The sequence below is a fragment of the Panthera tigris genome, chromosome A2 (genome assembly GCF_018350195.1).
Source record: "Panthera tigris isolate Pti1 chromosome A2, P.tigris_Pti1_mat1.1, whole genome shotgun sequence".
Lineage (NCBI taxonomy): Eukaryota > Metazoa > Chordata > Mammalia > Carnivora > Felidae > Panthera > Panthera tigris.
The window spans coordinates 107,528,114-107,544,667 of NC_056661.1; the positions used below are offsets into that span (position 1 = coordinate 107,528,114).

At 36.5% G+C, this 16,554-nt stretch overlaps 1 protein-coding gene across 1 annotated transcript in view; it reads right to left on the reverse strand.

Annotated features, from left to right (window-relative positions):
- Positions 1–15,824, reverse strand: part of MEOX2 (mesenchyme homeobox 2) — a 65,618-nt gene extending 49,794 nt beyond the window's left edge. The window contains exon 1 of the mRNA XM_007089090.3: positions 14,976–15,824. Coding sequence (XP_007089152.1) covers positions 14,976–15,489 — 514 coding nt within the window. The 5' untranslated portion in view covers positions 15,490–15,824. The remainder of the gene's footprint in view (positions 1–14,975) is intronic.
- Positions 15,825–16,554: the final 730 nt, after the last annotated feature.

A 16,554-nucleotide genomic window follows, 5' to 3' on the forward strand; every position in this document is an offset into this window, starting at 1 on the left:
TTATTTTAGTGAACATTTGGTTGACCAAGCAAGCAAGCATTTATCCAAAAAGTCTTATTTATCCAAATAATGCTCTTTACATTTTACTTTTCAGATAAGCTTCAACTTTTACAGTTACACATTTAACTGTATTTAGCTTAGTGTGGTATTTAAATTTGCATAATCTCTTTCTCCACTTGAGGAGATTCCCATCTTTGGGGATTCTTTCAGTAGCTGAAAAGTAAGGAAGTTTGTCTTTTTGTCTAGAGGCACTGTTCAGTGGTACTTTCTGACAAATGGAAATGTTGTGTATTTTACTGGTTAATACATTAGCCAGCAGGCACATATGGCTGGTAAGTATGTGGAATGTGGTTAATGACGTTGAGAACTGATTTTTAAATTTTATTTAATTTTAATTAATTAAAATTTAAATAGCCATATGTGGCTAGTGATTACCATACTACAGCATAGAAGAGCATTATGATTATTGGTGATACACACAGTTACAGTTACATGAACGGCCATTTTTAGGAAACCTATAATTTTTACTGAGCAACCAACCAGGTCTGACATTGCCCTCCACGTGCAGAAAAGGATAAAATTCAGAATATAAAGTCCCTGCTTCTCAGAACTTTTCAACCTAGAAACAATATTCTAAACCAGTAATTCTCAATCTCAATCTAGAATCACTTGAGAGTTTTGAAAAATACCAATGTCCAGATGAAATTAGATATCTGAGATTTGTTTCGAAATAATTAAGACAAGGTGAAGGAGGAGTAGGATGGTATAAATAACATATGCCGTGTATTGATGAATATTGAACACAATGGGCACATGAGTGTTACATGATGTTCTCTATTCTTTAAATGCTATAATTTCGTATTATAAAATTCAAAACAATTCCAGATTAACTTAATCATAATCTGAAGCATCAGTGTTTTTTAAGAGTGCCCTACTCACTCCAATGTAATGTCAGTGTTGAATTACTGGTCTGAATAATGTAATCTTATGATACCATGTTAACAAAAAAGGCCAGAAGTATGAAGAATCTGCAAGTTATTTTTCTTTATGAAATGAAGGAATTGTTGAAGTAGAATCAGTATCAGTCATGGATAACATAACTTCTGAAACTTGTCAAATACAGATAAATTTTAACTCTTACAGAAATAATAACCCAACCAACTCACATGCACAGGTAGGCTTACTGAAACTTTCCTTTCATTAGTTTCTATGATTTGTGACTAACCTCAGACCCACAAGTGAGAAGATTTCTTTAGCTTGCTCAACCCTCACTATCAGTGTTCCTTGCTTACAAGCCAGGCTCCCTCACATGTGGCCACTTGTCAGTGTCTTAGATCCACATTTTCTCATCATGTAGCATTCTTTAAATATGGTTAACCAGTCATACTCAAAGCAGAACCCAAGGCATTGTGGATTGAACTAGCATCATTGCATTACTTTTCTCATAAAAGGGATTTTTCCTTTCTTTTTAATAATTCAGCCTATTTGAAAATAACCCTTTTTTTCTTTTCCACATCACCAAATATTTGTGCCACTATCCAACACAACACTGCAGATCAATTAATATTCTATATTTTCCCCAATTGCCCCATGACTTCTAGTTTAATTTACTTTTTTGGCTTTGTTGGACAGACATTTTAAATAGTATAATTACTTGGCTGTATGCAATGTGCTCAACAATGCATGGCATAACTTCACAGAATATTTATAGAATCTCATGTTTCACCCAAAAATAATGGAATGAGGCATTCCTATACATTAATTAACAGGAAGTTAGGCTTAACAATCATTGAACTGTTGAAAATATAGACACTTTAACTTCTAAAATGTAGGATTTTTTTTTGCTGACTTATGGTAGTTTTTAATAAATGCATATTTACTTTTGTCCTGATTTACTCATAAGTGGTAACTATAAACCACATAATCACAGGTATGTGACCTGAGAAAGCATCCATAAAAATCAATCAGAAACAAACACAGATCATTACTTAGGGTGGATATTCATTAAACTCTCCTGAGAAGTGTCATAAACAAGCTTTTAATGACAATAATGAATATATATTAAATAAAGGTATTATAGGCTATGGGATCAAAATAAAAGATAAATATGGCAGGCAGCATAGAGATAAATACACACACACATAAGTACATGTAAAACTAGTGAAGTGTGAATAAAATTAATGGATGTATCAATATCAGTTTTCTGGTTATGCTATTGTATTATAATTATGCAAAATATTACCCCTGGGGGAAACCAGGTAACGGGCATACAGGATCTCTGTACTATTTCTTACAACTGCATGTTAATTTTTAGTTTTCTCAAAACAAAACAAAAAAAATTTTAAAGGGCTAGGCATAAAGAAGTTTATTGAAGAAATATTGGTTAAAATAAAAGAAAACCCACTGTCAGCAAAACTGACCAAGCTGATCAATAAAGCCCTTAATGATTGAGTTGGGGGACTTTAGCTGGAAGCCCATTAATATACAGCACTAAATTCCCACCAAAGGAAGCTAAATAGTAAGTAATATCACAAGTTCTTGACTAAATGGGAGATGCAAAAAATCTTGCAGAAAACTTCTTGACTGCAGCTATGACAACCTGTATTTAGGTACCCACATAAGAAATATCAGAACACTGTTTTAAAGTAACACAAATGCTAAACATTGTGTTCTGAAGACTACATGAAAAGATCACTTTTGGAGTGCCTGGGTGGCTCAGTGAGTTAAGTGTCAGATTCTTAGTTTCCGCTCAGATCATGATCTCATGGTTCCTACATCAGGCTCTGTGCTGACAGCACAGAGATTCTCTCTCCCTCTCTCACTGCCCCTCCCCCACTCTTACTCCCTTTCTCTCAAAAATAAAATAAACATTTAATAAATAAATAAATAAATAAATAAATAAAATGCTTATTTAAAAAAGATCACTTTGCTAGGAAAACACTACTTTAAATTTCTATCAGTTATATAAATATGACATTATAAGACACCTTATTATATGTTACATTATATCTAATTACATGTTGTATACATATGATAGTACACAAACAAAACTTGGTTGTACATAAGAAAGTAGAAAATCTAGTAGTAAATCATTGATGGACATTAGCCACTCCAAGTAGCATTTGCATCAAAGCCTATAATTAAACATTCATACTGTGTGAAATAATTTCAATTTAATGTAGAATTCCAACAAGAGGAATGAGACTCAAAATATTACGATATATTGAATACAGGACTCCATTAGGGAAGAATGAAAAGAGATAAAGATACTAAGAAGATAACTACATCAGGAGTCCTGGAGAGAAAACTAAATTAAGTGTAAGAGACATCAAAGTACAAATAAGAAAAAAAATAAAGGAGAATGTGGAATAGAATGGATTTGGGCCAAGCTGTGTAGGAAGAGGCTACATGGCTGAATCCTAAATATAAGTCTAGCAGAAAAGGAGAAATTATCATTTGAGACCATTAATGTGAAAGCAGTCTGAATGTAAATTAAAATTAACTACACAAAAGAGGAATTATGTTTTATTATTTTGGAAATGGTGTTGTGTTTAGAGAAAAAAAAGGAAAAGAAAATTTCTTGAATGAACCAACTGCAGTTTTTTTTTTAATGTTTTATTTTTGAGAAAGAGAGAGCACCAGCATGTTCCTGGGGGGGGGGGGGGGGCAGGAAGGGACAGAGAGAGAAGGACACTTAGGTCCAAGAGTGGACCTAAGAGTGGCTCAGGAACCAGGAGATCATGCCCTGAGCCTAAGTAGGATGCTTAAGTACTGAGCCACCCAGGCACCCCCAACTGTGTTTTTGATATTTACTTTTGTGTTTTGAGGTTCTAGTAAAAACCAAGGATCTGGAAATCATTATGAAAGGTCATTGTTACAGTGTTTCAGAAGTTGTATGGTTCAATGTATTGGAGAGGAGCAGACGGGTTTGGTGTTTACAGATTGTGAAGAAGATGGGTGTGCGCAGGAAAGGAGGAGAAATAAGGAAGGTAGGGCTGGCTAGCAAAGGCAAAATGGCCAACTACTAATATTTCTGAGTATTTTCTATGCAAGAAGACTGCATTCAAATAAAAACTAAGATCAATACTTATCCAAGAACAGAGATAAAGTTGATGACTTGTGACAAGGGAGAGTTTCTAAGTGTCTACTTAGAGCTATTCATTATTTTGAACACAAAAAAACTAGTAATACTTTATAGGTAAAGCCCAATTTAGCAAAATTCACTTGAGTTAAAAATTTTAAAACAGAAAACAGATTCTTCAATTCACAAATGGTTACCCAAAATACTATTCTGTTTACGTAAATATCTATTATAGACATAATACAACAAAGTCCAGCTGCACATTACCAGATATTCAACTTTAAAAATGCTATGATTTATTGTATGAGGTGTTAAAAATATACAGGTTGGGGCGCCTGGGTGGCTCAGTTGGTTAAGCGTCCGACTTTGGCTCAGGTCATAATGTCACGGTTTGTGAGTTCGAGCCCCACGTCAGGCTTGTGCTGACAGTTCAGAGCCTGGAGCCTGCTTTGGATTGTGTGTCTCCTTCTCTCTCTGCCCCTCCCCAACTTGTGCTCTGTCTCTCTATGTCTCTCAAAAAATAAATAAAAGTAAAAAAGAAATTTTTTTAATATACAGGCAAATTGGTAATTGATAACAAGAAGTATGTCATTACAAAACTGAAGCTCGGAAAGTATAACAGTGTTTATATTCATAAAAACAGAATGAAAACTGACTGAGGTAACCATAAAATCAGATTTAGAGAGAGGTAGTTTACACCCAAGTAAAGCACTTTGTCAAATTCCATTTTATTCACTCAAAAGCAGTAGCCAACATTTTAAATGATGCTGAAATTTATTTTTATTGGGAAGACTAAAAACTTAAGGTTTCACAATATTTTATGAGATTTTCCTTTTAAGGGCACTAGGCTGAAGTCAGGATATGGAAGTTCAGCTTCCACTACTTGGCTGAGTGGACAGACATTACTTAATTTCTCTGGGCACATTCTCTCATCTAGGAAATACATTCATTGAACTGGGTGATGACTTGGGAGTCTTCTGGTATCTTGATAATTCAGATTTTAATAACCTATTTAGACATTAAAGATTACAACTCATTAAGAGAATGGACCAACCAAGCCTATCTTGAAATCTAAGAATAATGAACTAGATAATGTCATCGGCCCTTTCTTATCACTGCTGTGTATTATGGAACATATAATGTTCTGTTTGTCTTCCTGGACCCCTCTCCCTACATCCCCTCAGCCCTTCCATTATCCAACAGAGAAGCAATCACTAGTCATTTGAATTCTCCAACTTTAACAATTATATTGCTATGAATCCAGGAACTTTGAAGTGTTAACTTTGGCATTTAGAATTTTAGTACAGTATTTGATTTTTACTTATTTGAAAGTAACTGCCTCAGACCATCAGATATAATAAAATTTCCCTAAAGTACTTTTCTGAATTCCTCACATTGAACTGTGGGTGTAGGAGAGGTGACTAAGCTTACCAGAGTGAAATCAGCCAACCACCTAGGACTTGCAACTCAGGTGAGTAATATAAACAAAATCTCAAAAATGTATTAAATATAAGTAAACACACAAATGAGTAAAATATTGTTGCTTTTTTCCAAGAAAAACAAAATTATCAAATAAAACTGCTTTTATTCACTTTATGAGGGATATATTTTTAGCTTGTCGTGCTATCTGCATATTTACCTTTCATCAGTGTCTCCAAATGAGACCACCAAAATTAAAAGGAACTACAATATGTAAGTTATCTCTGCAGGAAACTTTATAATATGGCAGAAAGAATGCCATGCCTATCCTCCTAGTTACTGAAAACAGAGACCTGAAATTTCATTGTCATATTCAAATCCCTTTGATTTAAGTTCTGCTCCCTTTTGACTAAATAAATACCCCTCTGTAATGTTCCTCTTGAAAACAAGTGTTTGATGGAAAAGTGGCAGGAGACACCGGAGAAAGAAGGTTAGGCGATGTGCAAGCAAAAAAGTCTGTGGAATGGGAATCTTAAGGGTGATTAAGTGAAGGAAGGTTGCATCTCTTACACAACTTGGTCTACAACTTACTCTCCATTTCCGGAAAATGGCATGGGACTTACAGTTCTAGCGACAGTGGCAGATTATTTTAAATCTGTAGCTATCTTTTAGGCAAGCAACATTCCCTATAGCAATAGTAGTAGTAAAATACAAATAAACAGGCAACATAAGATAGAGCTTGTTTTCAGGTGGGGCACACCCATGACATAACTGCATCTACCCTGATATAAAAATAACAACACTTACTGACCCAGACCTTGTTCTAAGTGCTTTATGTTCATTAACTCACTTTAATTTTTAGGAAACTACAGAAAGAGAAGTTAAATCACAGCTAACAAGAGAATTAGCAAGACATTGGGGTTCTCCCAGATTTACACTGACATTTCTCCTCTGCAGCCTGCATTCCTCTATGACTCCTATGCATTTCATTACCAAGACTAGTGTGGTCTGCTTCATTGTCTTCTGATTATATTTGGCCAATGGAAGACAACAAAAGGAGATTGGAAGGCATAAAGATCGTCTACTGGATGATATTTGATACTGGCTGCAATTTTCCACCTGAGGTCCCCACTTTGCCAGAAGCCTTCTGTCCTGCTGCTCTCCCCAGATTCTGGATTCTTTCAATAGCTCCATCTATTTGCCACCTCAGGTTTAGAGAAGCTAATGGTTTCCAAATGTGGTCAGACCCTGGATGATTGACCATTTCCTGTTGCTTTCCAACACACTGCTCACCATCAAAGAGTCATCATCAAACTCTCTTCATCTTCAGTTATCCCTTTGAGTGTACCATCTATTTTCTTGTCTGACAGGATAACTAAGACATAAGATAAATCCTTCAAGATTTATCAACTATTGGCTAATTAAGCAAAAACAATCACACACACACACACACACACACACACACACACACACACACACAATGTTCCTGTTACTTTTTATTTTCCCAAACATCTGAGAATGCAAGAATAAGTTTGGTAATGGTCATCTTCCAAGAATAAACAATAGTTTAAAAGAAGAGATATCTGTAATTCCCTGAATTTTGAAAGTGGACGTCCAAAAGGTGATAATCCTAGAAATGTGCACAGCAGCAGGACCCCACATTTGGATGCCTAACCTCTGGCGTTCCTGTCATTTCAATCTATTGCAACGACTTACATCTAGATGCTGTCTAGTTTAATGCATCCAGACCCATTTGTATTTCATATTAAAAAATTCCCAAAGTAAACATACCTTGTAGTTGGAGAGATATTAATTGCTGAAGACAGTAAACATACTGAGAACTCATTTTACTTTTGAAAAATATTAAAAAAGAGAGACATCACTTAATTTTAATCTATCCAGTTACTAGTAAAGCTCTCTTTACATGGTTCTTGAAATGTGGAAGCCATTTGCTAAATTATCGGTGTCCTAAAAAATCAAGGCTACATTTTATCTACTTAGTTCCGACTAAGTTTCTGATCACACAATTCTATTTTCCTAAACTTCACATTTTAGCTCTCAAAATAAAATCAGTCATTTCTGAAATTCACTTGGTATTCACTGTTCATTTGGTAAGAGTCACTACCCATTGTACTTTTTCTTTTAACTAATAAGAATATACATCAGTTTAATTTGATAGTTTTTCAGGAGGCTAAGAATGATAATCTAAAAGTTTACTGAACAGTCCAGACAATATAAGAAGCCGCCTCTACAGACATTTGACTACACTTCACCACTACGTTTGCAAATAGCTATCACTCTGCAAAAAAACTAAGTTTTTATTTGGGTGTCGTTTCTGGCAAAGCTTTAAGGCTACATTTTCAAAGAGCAAAATTCCAGGCCTTTAAAATTCTACTGGCATCCACCCGCCTAAGCTGGACCCTCCTCTACGTTTCCGCAGAGCCTGAGAGAGAGATGACTTCATCTTAATCATTTTCTTGCCCACAGTCATGTAAGATAACTGAGGGGTTTTCTTTTCTTAGAGCATTGTGGGATCTCTTGAAGTGTGTGGAGAATAATGAGCTAGAGGAAGAGAAAAACAAAAGAAAACAAAAACTGCAGGGGAGTTGGCAGATTTGACTTTAATGACTATCATTGATTACCAGCTTCGGCCCGTTGGACTCTCCACACAGCTGTATACGTTTCAAACCTAATATTTTACTTTCTAACTGGAACATTTAACATCATGTTGAGGTCTCTAATGTGGATGCTCCACTTCAGATGATCTCTTATCAAGAAATTAAGTTTGGAATTCTACCAATTTATTATTGTGTGTTTATACATATATATCTTCACATAAACAGATTTTTTAAAAGCGTGCTTGAAGAATAGCTGCCATGTCCTAGTTAATTTAGCACCCTCCCTGTTTTCTCTTTACCACTAACCTTTCTACTAAAACACAGTAGAAACTAATAACTATGAAAAAATAACTCCTTATATTCATAATTCCAGCCAATCTAATTCACCCAAGCTTCAAGAAACATACCTAAAACATATTAGAAAGAAAGCTTATGTAAACAAAGAGGACATTTAAATACATTTGAAACATTCAAATTGAGTTGATTCTATGAAATTTTGAAGAGCAATGATTTTTTAATTTAAATCTGTAATCAAAACCCTAATGGTTTTACCACTATCACTTATTCCCTTGTAAACTTTTACAGTAAAAGTAAAATTCTAAGGATATGAGAATTAAGTCACCAAAATACACAAATAGCTTAGAATGATTAAACTTTTAGGAAATGCTAACTTTTTAAAGAGGCACAGCAATAATATCATGTAGGTTAAGATCAGATTTATTAATTTTTAGACCTAAGAGAGCTGATTATTTCTCAAAGTATTTTTCCTCTCTTTCATACAAAGTCTTTCCAAGAATGTATTCATATAATACAGATTTTACCTGATGATTCTCGTTCATATGCACATGTAAGAAATAAAAAAAGTATATCATAAATTATTTTCAAACCCTATGAAAACCAGTATTCTAATACACGATACCAAATTTACAGAGTAATGTGTAAATTCAGAAATATTATATTGCTGTGGAAAATGTAACATCATAAATGAAAGTTTTGTGAATAATCAGAAACTTTTTTTACATATTTAAAATTCTAAACAGAGAAATTAATAATTGACCCATTCGACCACATATGAATGCATACTCTTACCAAGTAACTTTCTGTTAATTTAGTAACAAATATATCAAAAGGTTTCAAATAGAAATACTCACTCTAAATTTAAAAGCTATGTCTCAAATTTATACAGATGGATCAATGGACATATTTTTGGTTATTTTGTATCTTAAAATACTATCAAACACAACTTACTGAAAGGGAAAATAAATTCCCTACGCTTTTATAACATAAGTGGAAACCATTAGAGAAAGGGGCATTAGATTTAAATTAATTCTGCTTCCACATAGGTAATGCAAATTGAAGGCTGAGACCTAAATGACCTTTACCATTGTAAGTTTTGCTCCATGAGAGCAATAAAATATTCTGCAAGGTTTTCTCCAGTTGGATTTTGAACCTCACCGATGACTAAGATTTAGGAGTAGCGCGGAATGTTGCCACTGACTTTTCTTTACGGTGTTCCTCCATCCCTACGTGCGGGTTTCAGTTTAATACAACTATTCCAGATAGTCATAAGAGCATCATAACAAAAACAGGAAAATTGTTAGTGCTTCCTTTTCTTTACAACCTTTACAGAAAGCTTATTATTGATAACTAAGCCATACTAATGACTAAAGCACAGAATACGGAGAAATAAGTTGTGACAATAAAATGTGTTTTATTGGTTAAATACATTAAGTAGGAAATACATCATATCTACCTCAATTTCTAATTTGTGGACTTTGGTCTTGGTTAGTATTTCACCTCTTTTTTTATATTTAATTTAATTTTATTTTTATTTTAACCACTAGAATCAGTCACAAGTACCATAATGCAGGAAATATAATTTAACTGGCCCCTCAAGAATTAATCCTTCTTATTTTATGATTTCAATCAAGGGGGGAAAATGCTACTCTTGATAGGCTCACTTCATGTGCTAATATATTTTCCCAGAAAATATTTTACTATTATAAAAAAACATTATGGTAAAAATATAGAAAATTTGAGAGAGATAAATCATCCACAACTATTAATTCAAAAAATATTAAGAATTCCTAAATGTATTTTATTCTCTAATATTTTCCCATTCTTAGCATGCATCATTCATAGATGTTTATAATCATTGTAGCAATGCTTAGAAGAGAGACACGCTCTGAAATTTTAGAAATAACTACCTAAGTGAACACAGTGTAAAAACTAAAATACATTATTCTACTATATTTAAGTTCTCATTTGAAATGAAAACCTAAAAAGTCCTCACATCTTTGTTTCTGGCTGCCATTTTTAATACAGTTAATAAAATTGCACAGCATATATATGTCTTAATATAGTAAATGAATAAAAATGGCACCATTACCAGGCCAGGTACATGTAATAGATTTATATGTGGGACTTTTTACATTATTCAGCTATTAATTCATATACAAGTTATTTCTCAAATTAAAAAAAAGTTAATTTTTATATTAAATATGGAATTAGTCTCCCAAATTTCCCTGGATCTAAGGGGAAAACTTTATCTCCTTTTGCGATTTCACTTTTTGTATAAAATTACTTTCTTAGAGCATTTAGAACCTATAGTAAATATTATGTTATTATAAATGCCAATGCTTTGATGAAGGGTCCATGTTTCCAAATCACACAGAGGGAAAACAGGGTAATATACTTAAAACGTTTTTTGTTTTTGTTTTTTTTTTCAGTTTATTAGTAGAGATCACCTTACAGGGTGCCAACTTAATGGTTTCCATTGAAAGTTACTATAAGTAAATATTAAAATTTTAAATATTCAGCTCTGGGTTTTTAACCCAAATGAAAGTTTTAGCAGTACCATGGCAAGTATTTAATGTTTTTCTTTTTCAAATGAACTATAAATAAAGATAGTTACAAAGATTTCAAAACCATTTCCATTTTTATTTGCATTATTCCTTCCACTCATTGCTAACTTTCAACAATAAAGCACCTTAATTCTAAAGGGAATGCTGGTCTTGACTTTTGAGTGTAATCATTTGAGACACTCATGGAGGTCAATGGTACTTAGAATTTTTTATGTCAGGTCACCATTTTAAAATGTTCACACCTAAAATTAATCTACCACTCTAAGAAAAAGACTTAAATGACATTTTTTTATTCCATAGATTTGAGACACTTAATTTGTTCAATATTCTTCTATAATGATCAAGATCCAATAAACTTTTTTTAAATTCTAAAAGAGATGCTGAAAAGCCATAGTCCAGTAACATAGAGATAATAATATTAAAGTAATTATTCTTCCTTTCATAAAACATGATTGAATTATCTGGAAAAAATCACAATACGGTACCAGAGTTAGAGTGGGTAAGACATTGCTCTGTATTTAAGTTCCAGCTTATTAAAGTAATACTTGCTTGTCATTCTGCATAGCCAAGCATATAGGCAGATATAATTTGATAACAAATATTTTATGATTATTGTAACTATAAATATTTCTAATTTTACAAGAATCTAATATTATTCCAAACCTTATAAAATCCACATCCCCAAACCTCTCTTCTTTTTAAATATAATTTTGATTTTTTAATAAAATATGTAGTTATTCAACTAATTTGAATAAGAAATATTTACATATTTACACTGTATATTGCCTGCATAAAAAGTTAAAGTTAAATTGACTAATCTGTTTTCATTATTTTAACTAAAAGTGGACAGTTTATACCTATTACTACATTGCTTGGAGAGCAATCAAATGTAATTGAAGCCAAGTAATTCACACTATTTATAGACATTTTTTCAGAATCACCTGCTTTGTATAGATTGTTTTAAGTGCAGTTGTAAAGTTTTGATTTTTAAGAGTTCCTTTGAAGACATCACAGATGTTGGCTTTGCTAATAATGCTGGAAAGCATAGGAGGTTCAAAGTTGCAAAAATGTTTAACACATATAAAAAATAACAATGTGCTTGTCCATTAAACTTGGCTATTTTCAATTGTCAATAAACTATAATGAAAGCCCAAAGTCCATAAATAGTTGTTTCTAGACACTTAAGCTTCTTGAGTTTGCATATGTGTGTGTTTGGGAGGGGGGGATGCAAGTAAATGCACACTGGAAAATGTTACATATTATAGTTTTTGCATCGTTACCATGAATAAAAATTTAGGTCATTTTTCAATATTTTATGCTGCTTAAAATTCTATTCGAATTTCACAGGGTCATGCACACATATACATATACATACAATCTGGATATTACAAGTAAGGATACAGAATTTTGGTTCTGACTTTGCCTTGGATTTATGTACTACATTTACTTTCAATTATAAACATATAGTAATTATAAACTTTCTAACAAAATATAAGTGGTCTCTACTATTCATGATACAATTTTAAAATTCCAAGAGTTCAGAAATTAATTTAATTTTTAAAAATATTGAAATATTAAAACTGCTACAAGCAATATGAGATATACATGTTAATAACATGTCAAAATTATAGTGTTTTTCTACATGGCTTTAGTTTCCACTGGATCAGGATGCCCTTATAATACTATGATATGAAGTAACTGTAAATATTAATGTGGAAGACCAACTGAAATATCACAGGAGAAAGATATCTTGAATCTAAATCTATCTAAAGATCTAACAAATATTAACACAAATAATGAAACTGCCAAATCAAATTTTATTTTTAATGAGTATGCATATATTTAACTGAAAACCATCACCATCTTTCCTTTTAGTTAGTCAAAAAGTTCTTTCAAAATGTCCCAACATGAATGGAAAACGCTCATCCTAACTCCCCAGTGATTCTACCCTGGGTGATGACTAACTGTATTTCCCACTCAAGATCTCATCTATTAATACTTTATGTAGCTGATGCAGATTTTTGTGCTTGTTTTTCCAGCACGCTAATTAGTTTCAACATATAAATATAAACTTAGTTTGTTATATGGTTATTTCCCACCAAAAGAGGATAGCACTATTAGTTTTCTTAAGAAACTTATCACAATAATTCAAGGGAACCTGTTCTTGAATCCCACTTTCTCTATTTCCCTCTGACCAAAATAATATGTGCCTATATGAAAATTCGGTTTACCCGAAGAAGCGTAGGTGCATTGATTCAGTTCAGGAAACATAAGGAACAGCCCATCATAGGTTTTTCACTGCATGAAGTTAAATGAACAGTAAGAGATTCTGTGAATTGCAAAAATGGACTGACCAACCTGAACTGGGATCTGCTTCCAAAAAAGTTACATTGATATCAAATGCTGAGCCTAAGACATGAACACTATTTTAAAACTGACTTAAAAAAAAAAAAAAAGAAGATGGAAACCTTCATGGTTAACCTCTAAACTCTGTCTTAAGAGAGTTTCACTTACAGTTAGTAAAAACCATTAGAAATGAATGATACTGCTGGTAAGTTTCTAACATATAAACTAATTTGTGATGGAGCATTAAAAGTTCACCCCTGACCTTGAAAAGTAGAAGCTGGATTTTAAGTTTGTGATAGAAGAATGTATCTCAGGCTAACGCTGAAGAACCAGTGATAGCTCAGCTGCAAAGGCACATGAAGTATGCGGCTCAAATTGCCATTTACGTGGGATCTTACCTAAAGCGTTATAAAAAACAAAAACAAAAACCAAAACCAAACACGTTCCAATCCTTCACATTAATATCTGCAGTTACCTTCTAGGACTTGTTAAACCAATCCCGCGAAGGAAGAACACCACGTAAATATTATACTGACCCAATGACACTTTCCAGAAAGCTGGAACGCAGGTTGCGATAGCTACAGAAGAAAATTCACAACTCCCTTAATTGTAAAGTATCTTTTAACAATTTCACAACGTACAGATTGTTAAGGGCCTTAAGGAGTTGCCCGAAAAACTTCAGTTCCTCGGGACTGCTACAGTTTACTTGGCAGTCTATGCTTTCAAGCATCTGCGTTTAGTAAAGTTCCCTTTTGCGTGGCTACTCAAGTTCTCCCCACGTAGATCAGCGCCGCCGGCGCGCACCCTCGCACACCAGCCTCAAGCACGTAGAGAACCAACATTACCCCGGTTGCTGTGTGTTTCCAAACACTTGCCTCCCCTAATACTCAGCTGGAGGAGAGCTTACTTTCCACATTGGCAACTCAGAGATTCTGTTTAGATTAGCACCACACGAACACAACTACGATTAAAAAATCGTTTTTTTTTTCCTCAAGAGTTTGATCATGTATTTATTTGCCAATCTCTGACACATTCCTTAAAATCATCTGAATTCCTAGATTGTCTTCTTCCCCAAGAAAGGGAAATTTTTACCATTTGGAATAGGGTGCTATTTAAAGAACTCTGAAATCAGAATAAAAAAAAAAAAACTAAAACTTTTTTTTCTCATACGTTCTGCCAAGTTCCACTGCAAGTTCCAAATATTGTGCAATAATTTGGAAATCCAGTTAACGATGGGAAAAATCGAGCCACTCGGAGTCGGGAACTTGCAAGGGAAAAAGTCAAGGAGCGGCAGCCGCACGCACGCCCAGCGGACGCTGCATCCCAGGGTGCACTCCCCTCCCCACCTCTCAGATGGAAGGTCACGCTTCGCAATCGATTTCACATACTGTCACTTGTCCTTTTTTTCTTAACCCTCTGGTAAACTAGTTGGAACCTTGGAGAGCTTAACGCCGTTGGCTGCAGGGTTGCGCTTGGAGAAACACGTGCCCCCAAGTAACAGGACGAAAGCAGCCCCACCGAATCTGGCGGCGGGGAGCCAGAGAGGGCAAGACGTATACCATATTCCCTGCTTCCTCACAGTACTGTGAGAATCTTCCCAGTCATCTCCCCGCCCCCTTTCGCCGACAGTGCCCGGCGCGCCCTTACCTGAGCTATCGCTTTTCCTTTTGCCGCCACTTCTCTTCTCCGCCTCCGCGGGTGACAGCGCCTGGCGGCCGTAGTCCCCTGGCGCGCACGCAGCCCCGGTCGGGGTGCTGGAACCCAAGCTGGAAGAATTGGAACACAGGACCGGCGGGCTGCTCCCCAGCTCCGGGGGCCCTCCCGAATCCGGCTGGAGGCAGAGGCTGTGACGAGCCGCACTCGGGGGGGAGGACATCTGCGGGAGGTGCCAGTTGGTTTGCAGAGCTTGGTGCTGCTGCTGCTGGTGGTGGTGGTGGTGATGATGGTGGTGATGGTGGTGCCCCCTGTGATGCTGGCTGGCAAACATGCCCTCCTCGTTGGGGTATCCCGCGATTATGCAAGACGAGGAAGAAGTGGAGAGCTCGGGGTAGGACATATGGTCAGATCTTCCATGGAGGGCGAGAGAGGACTGGGAAAACGGGTGCAAGCCTTGCGCCGTGGCGTGAGGGCTGCGCAGGCAGCCAAAGAGCGGGTGTTCCATAGCATGCAAGTCTCAGGTTCCAGGCAGAAGACTTCACGATGGTTCCAAACGCTACCACCCTCTGTCACTTTTCACTAGAAATCGTGTTTTCCCCCTCCCAAATAAATAGCCGTTTCTGCAGAGCTCGGATAATCCCGGTCCTGAGCCCTAGCGGCCAGACTCCTTTACATATAAACACTCGGACCTGGAGAAGCTTCCCTTCGAGCTACTCAGATGTCAAGAGTAGGAGAGGTTGAAGCCAAAAGAAGGTGGTCCCAGAGAACTGCTTTCAGGGGGAAACGGCTCTGAGAGGTTATAAATAGAGTGTAATGTGAGCTGGGGGCTGGCTTAGGAGCCCGGCGCTGACCACATGCAAACTCCCTCCAAAACTCCCGCTCAGTCTGCGCCACGCGCTCCCTGTTCCACTTCCTATCTCCCGCTGGACGCACGCAGTGCGTCCACGCCCGCCCGCCCTTGCCAGCCGCCAAGGCTGCAAGCGGCGCGCCTGGCGCCTAAACCCGAGCCCGGGCGTACAGCGGTTCTCCCCTCCCGGGCCCGGCGGCCAAGGTGCTCCGCGGCGCACGTCACCCCAACTCTGCACTCAGTGTCCGGCCCTCTCCCTTCTCTTGAGAAAGATGTCTTGTCAGTGCCACTTGGGCACTGGCACCTGCAGGATAGCTAGGGGTACGGCTAGCTCTTGAGGAGCACGAAAGGGGAAGTAGGGTTAAGGAAAAAGATCAGAGCTAGCCTGGCGCGCGCTCAGAAGTGTCTCAAACTCTACATCAACGCGTGCCCTGGGCGCAGCGGCGCGCCTAGCTTTTCGCAGCTGTCGTCCCTGGGTGGGTTGTTAATGGGCTCGTATCTGGCGCCCGAGGTTTCTGGGAAATTCTTCTCGGCAGAAAAGCGCTATTCACAGCGCGAAAAGATAGAAACCTGGTGGGGTGGGTGAAAACCGAGCAGCGGCGAGAGTTGCAGTTATCTGGAGACGCGGGCATCCTCACCTGCGGTGCCAGGTGGGGTCTTTCTTCCTGGGCTTTCCGAATATGTCCTCCTTGCTTTGCACAATGTCCTTCCCCCTGCTTTCCT